Below are 12060 nucleotides of genomic sequence, written 5' to 3'. Positions count from 1 at the left end.
AATGTGAGTCTGGAAAAGTGGGAGAAGAGTGAGAGAGAGAAGCTGGGTCGCTCCAGTGTGCGTCTCATTGAAGCTGTGACGAACCTGCGTGACATCGCCCTGACCAGTGTCCAGAGTTCAGTCTCTGCTCGCATGGTGTCCATCAAAACCAGCAGGAGCAGCATGCAAGCAGCACAGAAGGAGAAGGACACCTTCAGATTCCTGCAGATGTATTCTCAGGTGCATCAGGATGTGGAGAAGGCCAAGGCTGTGGATCTGAGAAAAGGTTTGGAGCCTGGCAGTGATCGTGACAAACTGGTTCAGGAGATAAGAGAGAAGGGTGAAAAGATGGTGGAGCAGGCAGGCCACATGTGGGGATCTCTGTTGACTCTGGTTGACCCAGAGAACCACCCAGAGCTTGTTGCAACCAACCCAGACCTGATCTTTGACCCACAGACTTTGGACCCCAAGATGTCACTGTCTGATGACAACAGGAAGGTTTTCTACAATAGTTGGCTGGGGCAAAGTTCTGCCCACATGTTTTACATTCGGAGCTCTGACCCCTCACAGTCTGTTCCTAACTTCCATAAATGGATGATCAGCCTCTCCAACGACTGTGACTGGACCACTGGTTTATGTGACAAAACCTATGTGAAGGGGTTGACAGAGGGAGATGTCTTTGGCCTTTGCTGCAAAGGTAACCAGCTCAGCTCTCTGACAACAGAGTATTGTGAAGTTTCTGTAAGGAAAGCCCCGCTTACATTAGGCATGAAGCCGATGGCTAACCAGTGTGAATCAGGAAAAAGGAGGAGTGTTAAGTCTCAGGTGATCAACCATCCGGGTGAAAATGTGGCACGACCGCAAAAAGTGGAAGTGGTAGGGAGCTTTCCTGACTCGTTGTCGTTCTACAGTGTGTCTGGCCAGCACCAGAGAAGAAAAATAATCACAATTACGGTCAGCTCCAATAATCTAACCCCATTTGTTTGCTTGGAAGAGAAAGGAGCAGAGAATATCTCATATAACGCAAGTGGATTATTTGGAGGATTTGGAGTTAAGCACCAGAGCCAGAATCAATGGAAATGCTCATGTGGGAAGGTTTACATTGAGACCGGTAATGCATACAGTTATACAGGGTTCTCTTACCAGAAGTATTCTCAAGCCACCTGTTCTTGTGGAAAAGTTATTGGTGCCTTGCGCATCACAAAGGTGCTTTGTGAACTTCTGTAGCAATCAGCCATGTTGTTGTTTTTAGCCCACATCACCACATATCTGTCGACACTTCGTGAATCATATGTGAATATATATATGAATGTTATTCAGTGAATATAAATGTCACTGATTAGTGCTAAGATACAGTAAATTGAATATATTGTGCGGTCACGGCAACAATCTCAATAATATTCATAACGCAAAGAAAGTTTAGAGGGGCGCAGTGGAACTTCTTTGTTGTGCTTAGAGTTCATGTTACTGGACTTCATTTCTAAGCAAACGTTGGCTAATATTGCTCTCTGTTAGCAGAACTCAGAGAAAGACATTCACATTCCAGCTGCATTCAACAACATAAACATATCGTCTACAGGCTTGTATCGTCAGCCGAGAGAGGCAGGGAAGGTCTCATTTTTTATGTCATCTTACATCCGATCATATATTGCCAAGAAATGAGGCTGCGGATCTGAGAAAAGGGTTGGACCTTGGCAGTGATCCTGACAAGCTGGTTCAGGAGATAAGGGTGAAAAGATGGTGAAGCGAGAAGGCCCCTTCTGGGGATCCCTGTTTACTCTGGTTGAACCCAGAGAACCACCAGGAGCTCGTCGCTGTCGGAATCAGTACCTAACTTCCAGAGGAAGACGGACAGTCTTTCTCAAGACTCTGACTTTTGGATTATGTGGCAAACAGTCTGCAAAGAACTTGCAGGACTGATACGTCTGTGGTCTCTGCTGCAAAGGTAACCACTGAAGTCCATTTTGCTGATTGTTCAACAACTCTCTGTCCTACTTTGGCAGAACTTGAAAGCACAAGAGGGACAAAAATAATCACAACAAAGAAAAGCCTCAACAACTGGGACTTGACTCCCTTTGTTCAGTTAGCAGAGTCACTGTTCCTGTGGAGAATTTATTGGCGCATCACACAGACGGCTTAAGGAGTCCGATAATTGGTGGCAATGTTGTCATTAACCCAAAAGCAAAGGTTTACCCTCTTTCCTTTACTACCAATCATCATGTAACGTTAACAAGTGCATGGCTACACATACCTTCTGCAATAATGGCAAAAATACAGTGCTATTACAGCATTACAGTATCACAGCTGTGATTGTTTTTAGTGTTCATAATAAACATACACAGCAAAGGCAATGTTATATCTTCAAGTGAATGTCTTTTTCATTGTAGTGATGCAATTTGTTTTACTTTGGGAGTTACTTATATTGCTTCTAATATGCAGGACATGTCATTTTGTTTTGATCTTAATGTTTCTACTTTTACATCACAACACTTCAATGAGTTTGTCTCCATCTACTGGTGGTGAATGTGTAACTGCTCTAACGTCGTACAGTTTATGGTCTCATTAGATAGGAAAGGCAACAACGAATTTTGTGTCTTTGGTGTTGTGCATTTGATGTTTGTGTGATCTGCTTAATAATAAAGCCAGACAAATGTCAAGTTGTGGAATGTTTTTATTGACTGGCTAGAAGACAAAGAAAGAAAAATGGATTTGAAAACTACCTTTTGGATTTTACATTTGGCCTCTTCACACCAAAGTGACGGTAAAACACAAACTAAGACAAGTCAGCTTGAAATGGAGTAACGACAGATACTGTGTGAGGTGAAACCCAATACTGAAGCTGTAAAACTTCCAAGGCTAATTCCAAGGAATCACCACTTCAAAGGCTATCACAAATCGTGACTGTATTAAAATATGCACATCACCAACATTAACCCACACAGACTTTGGTATTGGTCAGGTACAAAGAAAAGCTGCGTAAACGTCCATACTGAGTAACACCTCTGCTATGAATTCAGCACTTGCTTACTATGTACTGTCTGTGCTCCGGTACTATATTCCAGCATTCATCATATACTGGTCCATTTATAAATTCTCCCAAATCTAATTCACCTACTATGTAATGGCAGTGTGTGACAAAACATATCTATGAGACAATAACGGAAATATCAGATTTTCAAATCTCAAATTACAAATCATTAAAGTGCAAAACTTACCGAGTGAAGGAATCGAATTGAAATGGAATTTTCGAAAAAAAATATTTCTGTTTTCTAATTTGCCACAGCAGCTGCATATATATGTAAGCGTTTTAAATAATTTAAGATAGCTTTACTTTTATAGAAAGGCTTACAGTAAAATGTGGACACAGAGCACAGAGAGATGTTGTAGACACTGTTTTGTAGACAGCCACAGTTGTGCATATATTTTAAAAGAATAACTAAGGACCTTGCGTTGGAATGATGTGACGGCAGACATGCCTAACTCCTCTGGCTCACATCTTTCTGCCTAGAGACACACTGCCCCCTGAAACACTTTGTGGCTTGTAGGAAAAAAAAGTAACATTCAGAGTCAAAAGCGACTTTTTTTTTTCCTCATTACTTGCGAATGTCAGTGAAGTCAAAATTACAGGTCAAGGAGCCCTAACTCCCAAAAATAACAGATAGTTAAAAATACTAAAGGATAGGAACAGGGAAGTATTTAAGTATATGTCTGGTCACTTGTGTTTACACATCGTCAATGCACAAACAGGATCCGGGAGTCCGACAGGCAGCGTTGCAGACTTATGCATCATCCGCGCTACACTCAGCTGTCGTTGCCGAAGACAGTGTTGAGCTGTTGGGTGACCCTGATGAAGGTGGTCCTGCGGCTCAGCTCCTTCAGCTTGCCGGCCCCGACGTAGGTGCAGGTGGATCGCACCCCGCCCAGGATGTCCCGTATTGTCACCTCCACCGGCCCTTTGTAAGGAACTTCGACTGTCTTCCCCTCCGACGCTCTGGAGTCAGGGGAGATGGTGTAAACATAGTATACTACGTAAACTCTGCATTATAACTGATATATAATATATAAACATAACTGAGTCCGACCTGTACTCAGCCACGCCTCCTGCGTGTCTCTTCATCGCCGTGTCGGAGCTCATTCCGTAGAACAGCTTGTATTTCTTGCCATTTTTCTCGATAGTCTCGCCCCCGCTTTCCGAGTGGCCAGCCAGCATACCGCCCAGCATCACAAAGTCTGCTCCGGCACCTGAGCTCACACAGAATAATAAATGAATAAACAAACAGTGAGAGGACTTGTTTGAACAGAGAGAATTCGCTCGCAGAGAACATTCAAACTTACCAAACGCCTTTGAGACATCCCCCGGGCAGGTGCACCCCCCGTCCTGTGGGAAAGAGACAAAAGGAGGAAAGACAAAACAGAGCACCGTGGCGTGAGTGTTTATCACAGCTGCATGTACATACACAGCCTTGACATAAACGATAAAGCTGTACACTATCAGGAAATACACAGTAACAGATCACACTGACCCTGGGAAGAGAAAAGGGGAAGAACAGCTACAGGCTATGAACCATCTTACGAGCTAACCACAGAAACAAAAGACAGATGAATAATCAGTAGCTGCTATTTTAGGTATCAGTGTGTGAAGAAATAGAAACACTTTTTGCTTAGAGTTAGATAAGAACATCAATACTACACTGTCCAGTCAATATAAAGCTGCAGCCATTAGCCGGTTAGCTTAGCTCAGCATAAACACTGGAAACAAAGAGAAACAGCTCGCCATTGTCTGAAGGTAACAAATGCCATCCATCAGCACCTCTTAAGCTCATTTAAACTCCTCTAACAATGGATAAAAAAAACACCAACGCCCACTGACAAATGGCTTTTGACTTTAGCTTCTGCAGTGATGGAATCATGAGACCCAAGAGGACATGATCATTTTTTACCGTTTACTATGATGCAAGTTAAAGTTCCCGGTGTTGGTGCTTAAGTATAATTCCACCTATCTCCTATAAAGAATCACCAGCGTCAGTCAGTCTGCTGTAAAGTGTAAAAATGACAATTCTTGTTATTTTGTGGTTGGTACAAATACATCAACACTCCAGTAGGTCACTGCACCTGGCCAAGAAAAGGTCATGCAAACAGTAGGCTTTAGAGGTGCTGGTAGACCGTTTTTCCACACGTTCCAGTCTTAATGCTAAGCTAAGCTAACTGGCTCTAGGTTCATATTTGGCAGGGACACAAGACTGGTGACAGTCTTCTCATTTAGTGCTCACCAAAAGGGCAAACAAAACAAAAAATACCCAAACTATTCATTTACGTTAATTCTAGACAATGAAAACTACGTAGAAATGATGATAAAGTGTCACTCACAGAGATGATGTGGCCGCCCAAGCCATGGGCAGCATCTGCACACTCAATCACGGCGCTCAGCTGAGGGTACCCCACCCCTGTCTTCTTGCGGGTGGTACACACAGAGCCTGCCGAGGAAGACAAAGGGGCAAGGAATGAGTCTTAAGATTTCTAGCCAGCAGAAAGCCGCATCTGAAAGCAATGTGTGCGTGATCCGTTGTTTTATATGTGATAAATGAATTGGGCACAGATTCACTTGAGTATTGAAACCTCACCCGGGGGGGTTTTCCCAAGCAGCTAAGTTCAAACACAGTTCTGCAAATGAAAGTGTACTGAGGTGTACTGAAACCATTAAAGTTGACATGTGTTTGAGGTGACGATGCGATAAAGATCTGCATAAACGTAGAAATGTGTTATTGAGCGTTGCACTGTGGTTACCTGGTCCGATGCCCACTTTGATGATGTCAGCGCCAGCGAGGATCAGCTCCTCCACCATCTCTCCTGTCACAACGTTTCCTGCCTGAGCAAATAAAAGTAACAAACTTCAGTAGCGTTAACCCGTGAGCATCCATTCCTTTTTCAGACCAACATACTGCAGTTCACAGACAGACATCTACTGACCATTATAGTGTGAGAGGGGAACTTCTCCCTGACGTCTTTGACAAAGTGGACAAAGTGTTCGGAGTAGCCGTTGGCCACGTCGACGCAGATATACTGCAGCTCCGGCACCGCCGCCACGATGGCTGAAATCCTGTCAAAGTCACATTCGCCGGTGCCTGTGCTGACGGCCACACTCTGCGAGATAACCAGAAGAGACAGGGTTTACTGTCTTTCAATAAACAGAACCATTAATAAGCTCCCTGAAAAAAAGGGTCACATAATAATAAACACTCCGGGTACCTTTACACATTCGGGATGCTTGGTCGCAAACTCCACCCAGTCGTCGACAGAGTAATGCTTGTGAATCGTGGTGAAGAGAGTGAACTAGTGGAAGAGACAACACACTGTGGTTCACAAAACGTCACCTGTGGATAACACAGTGGCATCTTATGGACAAAACAATGAATTAATCAATACATATAGGTGACATTTATTTTTAATTTATGGTGAGTTTCTTATCTTTCCTTGTCTTAAGAGGCCAAGAGGATCCTGAACTAAGTCATTCGTTATCATTAAAAGGATATATAAAACGATGCTACTTATAAGCCACCAACAGTGGAGTCAGGGAACCACAACTGAAAAGGCTTAGGCACACCTTGTTTTTAATCTTGTCTTTGGCCAAGGAGACAAGCAAAGTAGGCCCTGTTCTTATGTATCAGTCTGGTAGGTAAGACAGGGATTATAAAGCATTAAAGTGGTCACTGCTGAGATTAACTTCAGGTTCACCTAGTTTGGCTCAGTCACCATTCCTTCTTACAAAACAATTAACTTAGGAGAAAATAAGAAATAACATTATAAAAGAATCAAACCCTAAGTGCATAATCTACCTGGTGCAAAGCCAGGGCCATCTCAAATGTCCCGACGGTGTCCATGTTCGCGGCGATGATGGGGATCCCTCTGTAAGTGCCCTTGGAGTTCCTGAATGTGTAGCTCCTCATGAGGTCCACCTGAGAGAGGCGACGAAAATGAAACAGTTTTAAAGATTTGTTCGATGTGCAAGGACTATTATGGTGCACAGTGTATTACTACAATCACAAGGCCACATAGTGGAAACATCTGTATTTAGGTCAGTCAGGTTTCATGTGGAAAATCAAACCCAGAGCTGTTTACCCACCTCGCTCCTAGACTTGAGTGTGCTCCGCTTTGGACGGAGGAGGACATCCTTGAAGTCCAGCTTGATGTCATTCTCGATGCGGGGCATTTTGGAAACAGGCTGAACAGGTAGTGTAACAACAAAAATGCGAAAGGAACCTGCGAAATAGAAGATCACATTTCAGGATGGGTGTTTTTGTGACAGATCTCGTTGTGATTAAATAACCCCTTAATACACTCACACTCACACACACACACACACACATAGTCAGCAATTATGAGCTGGTGTGCTGTCGAGAGAGGAAGAACCAAAAAAAGTACATTAAAAAGATACGTCAGATTTAGCCAGAACTATAATTACTACAATGTAGAAATGTCATAAGCATATCCTTAGCTCGCTAGCTAGCCGGCTGAAAAAGATGCTATTCCTGTAGCTATACAAACACAACCATACCACAAAGATATGAGCAGCATTGCTTATTGAACTACGATGTCAAACTTCAAGGTTACATCGGTTGGAGGTGCCAAAACTGAAGCCATTTGATTAGCATAGCAAACCGGCTACATATGCATAAGCTACAAACTAGCTATTCATCACTTTGTACATTTAGCAAAGAGTACGTATGTGTTACCTTTAGGAAAGTATGACTGGTTTTGTCCGTGCCGCTGTTTCCTGCGTGCGCGGGAAGCTTTACGGGGGCGGACACCAACTGACAGCCGCTCTGTAGTTCCTTAAGGTGTTCAGCGAATGGGGCGACACGCACTAAAGAACTACGAATGCGAGACCCGCTTTACGACACGTCGAGCGACTGTCGCAAGGGCGGGTTTAGGGATTCAGAACACACCTTTTCGATTTACTAATGTTGCGGCGGTACTCACGCTGCTGTAAGATTATATTTACGGCATTTGTTTTTTTCTTTTTCTCGACGGTGAATGAAACAAATGCGAAGTCCGAAGTAAGGTCGAAGCGGAACCGTTGACGTGCAAGGAATGAGGCCGTAGGATTCCCGGAGGAACACAGGAAGTAACCATTGGATATGTTTTTTTTGGAAAGGGATGAATAGCGAGTTCCTTCACCAAAATAACGTAGTGTCATTGTGAAAACATAGGTCCAGGAAACGTTTAATTATACTATAATTTTGGGGGGATAAAAAAAAGCCAACAACAAAGATGCTCATTAAAGTGAAGGTAAGGCAACTAGCTCGGTTCACAGTTAGCCGAGTGTTTGAACAGTTATTACTGAGTTGTTGTCCAGTTTGAATAACCCCATTTCCTTTATTCTCAGACACTCACAGGCAAGGAGATAGAAATCGATATAGAGCCCACAGATAAGGTACATACACACCATTATTTCCTCATTTGTTTTGTGTGTCTTTTCAGTGTGCGTTTGAGAATGTACCTCTCTCTATATATATTTTAAATCTTTGTTCCCATACAGGTGGAGCGCATTAAAGAACGGGTGGAGGAGAAAGAAGGGATCCCTCCGCAGCAGCAGAGGTTGATCTACAGTGGCAAACAGATGTGAGATTAAAATGCTTTTTTGTTTTATTATAAAACAAGGATGTTGTGTTTGTACTGTGCTGTTAATCTGTGGTATGTTCTGCATTTTTCGTATCCATTTTTCTTATAGCCTGTGTATCCAAACCCAATCCTGCCTATTTTTCTGTGACACTGACCTCTGTTGTTGTTTTAAAAAGCTCAGAAATCAGTAAGCAACCCTGTTGTACTGGGTGACAGGTTCATTTTTTATGATGAACAGAGGCGCTGTAGTTTATTTTGAGTCAATCTAGCTCACTATATACCACCCTGATGGCGTATATACTGACTACTGCACCAAAAATGTATTAATATACAGCTGAAAATAGTCCCAAACAGTTGTGTCTTTTAATCCCTTTTTAAGTAGTGTTTGTTACAAACTACCACCCAGCTGTTTTTGCAAATTACTCAACTTTTAATAAAAATAAAACTGGATATTTGAGCTGGTTTGGAAGGTTTAAAGAACGGATGTGCTTGTGGGAAATGCCACAGACAGGGAGGGGAAGTTGGAAAATATTTGTGTCAACATCAACTTCATTGTAAAATTGAAATGTATCTTTTACCGTAGCTAACCATGAGATACATAAAGCTTGAAAATGACTGAAAACATGTATAAAAATATGAAAAACACATCTAGCCATCATCAGCCAACCCAGTCATCACCCATCAGGTTTATATGGGAAGATATACAGTATGCTTAAACTAGCAACTTAAATCTGTAGCTCTGTTGAAACAGCTTATGTATGTGTCAGTGTGTCAGGCAATGTCAATACAACTGTCTTCGGTATTTCCACTACCTGACGCCTTCCGTCTTTCTTCTCAGGAACGATGAGAAAACGGCGGCAGACTATAAAATCCAGGGAGGCTCTGTTCTCCATCTGGTCCTTGCTCTGCGAGGTGGACAAGCGCGCCGCTCTCCCAGAAGCCAACACTCCAAGCCCGCCTTGTAGCGTTCGCTCGGAGACAAGCCTTAACCTTTTGCGATGCCTACGCTGAGCGGATACACTGAAGGGGACACATAACCGGCGGTTTGCCGAGTCACCTCGCAGCGTCGTAGGCGACACAGAGCCATTGGTAGAAAAGAGTCAGATCGGGTTTCTACTTGTGGCAGCTATTTTCCTGCAGCCAAAAAATGTGCTGGCTGCAAACACTTCCTCCACTTTATATCATCGCCACAGCAACACACTCCACATGTTAAGGCTGACAATGCTGAAAAGGCTTACTTTTTACCACAGAATTAAACAAAGCTTTGGCCAGAGATTTACAGCCCAAAGGTAATTTGGCTGCTACATCAGAGAAAACTACATTACAGTGTTCAAGCAGTTCCCTGTGTCTCTCTTCGGTCCTGCGTGAAAGCACAGAGGTCATCTTTGCTCCTCGGATGGTAAAATTGAGACGACTGTATCTCAAAGATGCTTCAGGGATAACCCATCCCTGGATTACAGTCTTTGCCTTCACAATGTGACACAGACCTGTTCTCCCCAACTCACTCAGTGTAACTATCTGAGGCTACCGGGTGTTACAAATCTCCTCTTGAGGAGCGCCAATGTCGAGAACAGTCTGTTGAACACATCGTTTCACCATCTGGCGGTAAGTTAATTGAGAAGGTTGATGTCACTTTCATATTTGTCCGTTAAATGTAAAGCAACATACAGCCGGCAGCCGCTTAGCTTAGCTTAGCAGAAAGAAAGAGGAAGAAACAGCTATCTTAGCTACGATCCAGGGAAACAACCAGCACCTCTAAGCTTCACTTATTCACTACTTATGTCTTGTTTTTACAATCTGTCTCAAAAAGCAGTTTTTAAAATGATAATTTGCAGGTATCCAGGGTTTATATGCCGGATTCTTGAATGCTTCTAAGGCAGGAAACAAACAAACAGAGACCCTAAGAAGTTACTGGTCACAGCTGAGAATTAGTCAGCTACACAACAGCCTCTAAAATATGGAATTGTGGGTAATACACTTCTGGGTTTGTACAGATTGAACAATGACAATAGAGTCATGTAGTGGCATAAACAACACAGGATCAGTAAAAACACCAGTAATGTGACAATTAAGAGCAAGACTTGCAATAACACAGTCAGAGAAAGAAAACAATATTGTTATTGAGATGTAACCTGTTCGTTAATGAGCTTTAGACCGGCGCTGGACAGGACCAGGCTAACTGTTTTTACTCTTTGTATTAAGCTAAGCTAACCGTCTTCTGGTTGCAGCCTTACCCCTAAAGGACAGTGGTGAAAGGTTGATGTTGATCTCCTCATCTAACTCTCTGCCAGAAAGCAAAGAAACGTTTTTCCAAAAATGTCAAACTATTTCCTACTATAAGGAAAAAGTAATGGACATATGCTGTGTTAATAATCCTAAATCATGTAGCAGAGATTGCTTTATACATGCCGAATCCATCCAGTGAATGTTTTTTGTTAAAGAAGACACCAGGCTGCGATGGTCTTGTCTGGCAATGGATTCAGTTGACATAGATTATTTAGGTTGTTTTTTATGTTCAGAGACGTTTGAGATGCTACGTCACTTCACATATGTCCCAGCTAACACATTCTGTCGATTACTTTGTCTGTAGAATAAACTTGTGTTGAAAAATGCCTCACTTCTCCCATTCTGTCTTCTTTATACATTTATTTAAAGCCCCCCTCCCCGTCCAAAATGTGTCTCGCTTCTTGTTCCTTCAGTTGAATGTTTGACGCGTCACTGCGTGGAGTTAAGACACTAGAGGGCTGTTTTTCACATTCACCCGCTCAACAGTGTGAATTTACTCTGTGCTCGCTGAAAATCTAAATGTAAGAGGCGGGCCTTTGAGCGTGATTTATGACATCATAAACGGTTTGAAAGCCAATCCTAGTCCATTGTGTGAATACTCCAGTGTTCATACTCTGAGAATGGACTTTACAGCGGAATAGGAGACATCTTGTGTCCAGCGGTTAAACCATGTCAAACACACATTTTTCTTGCATGCCGTCCCTGTAAAGGTGCAATATGCAAGAAGACATTAAAAAGTTAATTAAAATGATCAACAGAATGTGAAGAAATAAAAACTGTTATTTCTTCACATTCTGTTGATCATTTTAATGAACTTTTTGTGAGATGTGAGACGTCTTTGGATTGCATCGCAGAGATATTAATTGGACTAAGCATGCTAACCAGTTAGCCCCTGGCTAGCTTCTACCTCAAGAGGTGGTAACCCGATAGCAAACATCCCAGACGCTCCAAGTCCAGGCTGTCAGCTAATGCACTAGCTGCTACAGTTAGCATCCGTTAGCTGTTGCTTTGTCGACATTCGCCCAATGTTTGGTGTCCAACTCTTACATATTGCACCTTTAATACTTGTGTGAAGAATATCATTCTTACCCAACAGCCATACAAAAGAGAGACTCGAAAAGTTTCATCACTTATGGACATTTTTTTTTTTTTTATTCTTGTCACACATGCTCCACC

At 42.7% G+C, this 12060-nt stretch overlaps 2 protein-coding genes across 3 annotated transcripts; one reads left to right on the top strand and one right to left on the bottom strand.

The window, feature by feature from the left end:
- Window positions 1-2632: 2632 nt before the first annotated feature.
- Window positions 2633-7767, bottom strand: gmpr2 (guanosine monophosphate reductase 2). 2 transcript variants are annotated; one of them, XM_030430777.1, is made up of 10 exons: window positions 7710-7767; window positions 7100-7236; window positions 6813-6932; window positions 6226-6309; window positions 5947-6120; window positions 5764-5845; window positions 5347-5453; window positions 4315-4357; window positions 4062-4221; window positions 2633-3970 (listed from the first exon to the last, which is right to left on the bottom strand). In XM_030430777.1, exons 2-10 carry the CDS (start codon window positions 7184-7186, stop codon window positions 3781-3783), a joined length of 1047 nt encoding a protein of 348 aa, XP_030286637.1. In that variant the 5' UTR covers window positions 7187-7236; window positions 7710-7767; the 3' UTR covers window positions 2633-3780. The 2 variants fall into 2 exon arrangements, with proteins under 2 accessions (XP_030286637.1, XP_030286638.1); XM_030430778.1 differs by lacking the exon at window positions 7710-7767 and adding an exon at window positions 7532-7697.
- Window positions 7768-7901: 134 nt separating this feature from the next.
- On the top strand, window positions 7902-11211 carry nedd8 (NEDD8 ubiquitin like modifier). The gene is made up of 4 exons (XM_030430779.1): window positions 7902-8265; window positions 8363-8410; window positions 8516-8598; window positions 9437-11211. Exons 1-4 carry the CDS (start codon window positions 8248-8250, stop codon window positions 9561-9563), a joined length of 276 nt encoding a protein of 91 aa, XP_030286639.1. The 5' UTR covers window positions 7902-8247; the 3' UTR covers window positions 9564-11211.
- The last annotated feature ends 849 nt before the right edge of the window (window positions 11212-12060 follow it).

Source organism: Sparus aurata, chromosome 10 (assembly GCF_900880675.1).
Source record: "Sparus aurata chromosome 10, fSpaAur1.1, whole genome shotgun sequence".
NCBI classification, from domain to species: domain Eukaryota; kingdom Metazoa; phylum Chordata; class Actinopteri; order Spariformes; family Sparidae; genus Sparus; species Sparus aurata.
Note: the sequence above shows the minus strand (reverse complement) of the source record. Positions and strands in the feature narration are given on the sequence as shown.

Coding starts and splice junctions, on each gene's coding strand:
- gmpr2 (XM_030430777.1), bottom strand. CDS start 7,186: ATGCCCCGCATCGAGAATGACATCAAGCTGGACTTCAAGGATGTCCTC. Junction 6,310..6,812: donor TGGCCCTGGCTTTGCACCAG/GTAGATTATGCA, acceptor CTCTTCCACTAG/TTCACTCTCTTCACCACGAT. Junction 6,121..6,225: donor AGCATCCCGAATGTGTAAAG/GTACCCGGAGTG, acceptor GTTATCTCGCAG/AGTGTGGCCGTCAGCACAGG.
- nedd8 (XM_030430779.1), top strand. Junction 8,411..8,515: donor ATATAGAGCCCACAGATAAG/GTACATACACAC, acceptor GTTCCCATACAG/GTGGAGCGCATTAAAGAACG. Junction 8,599..9,436: donor ATCTACAGTGGCAAACAGAT/GTGAGATTAAAA, acceptor CTTTCTTCTCAG/GAACGATGAGAAAACGGCGG.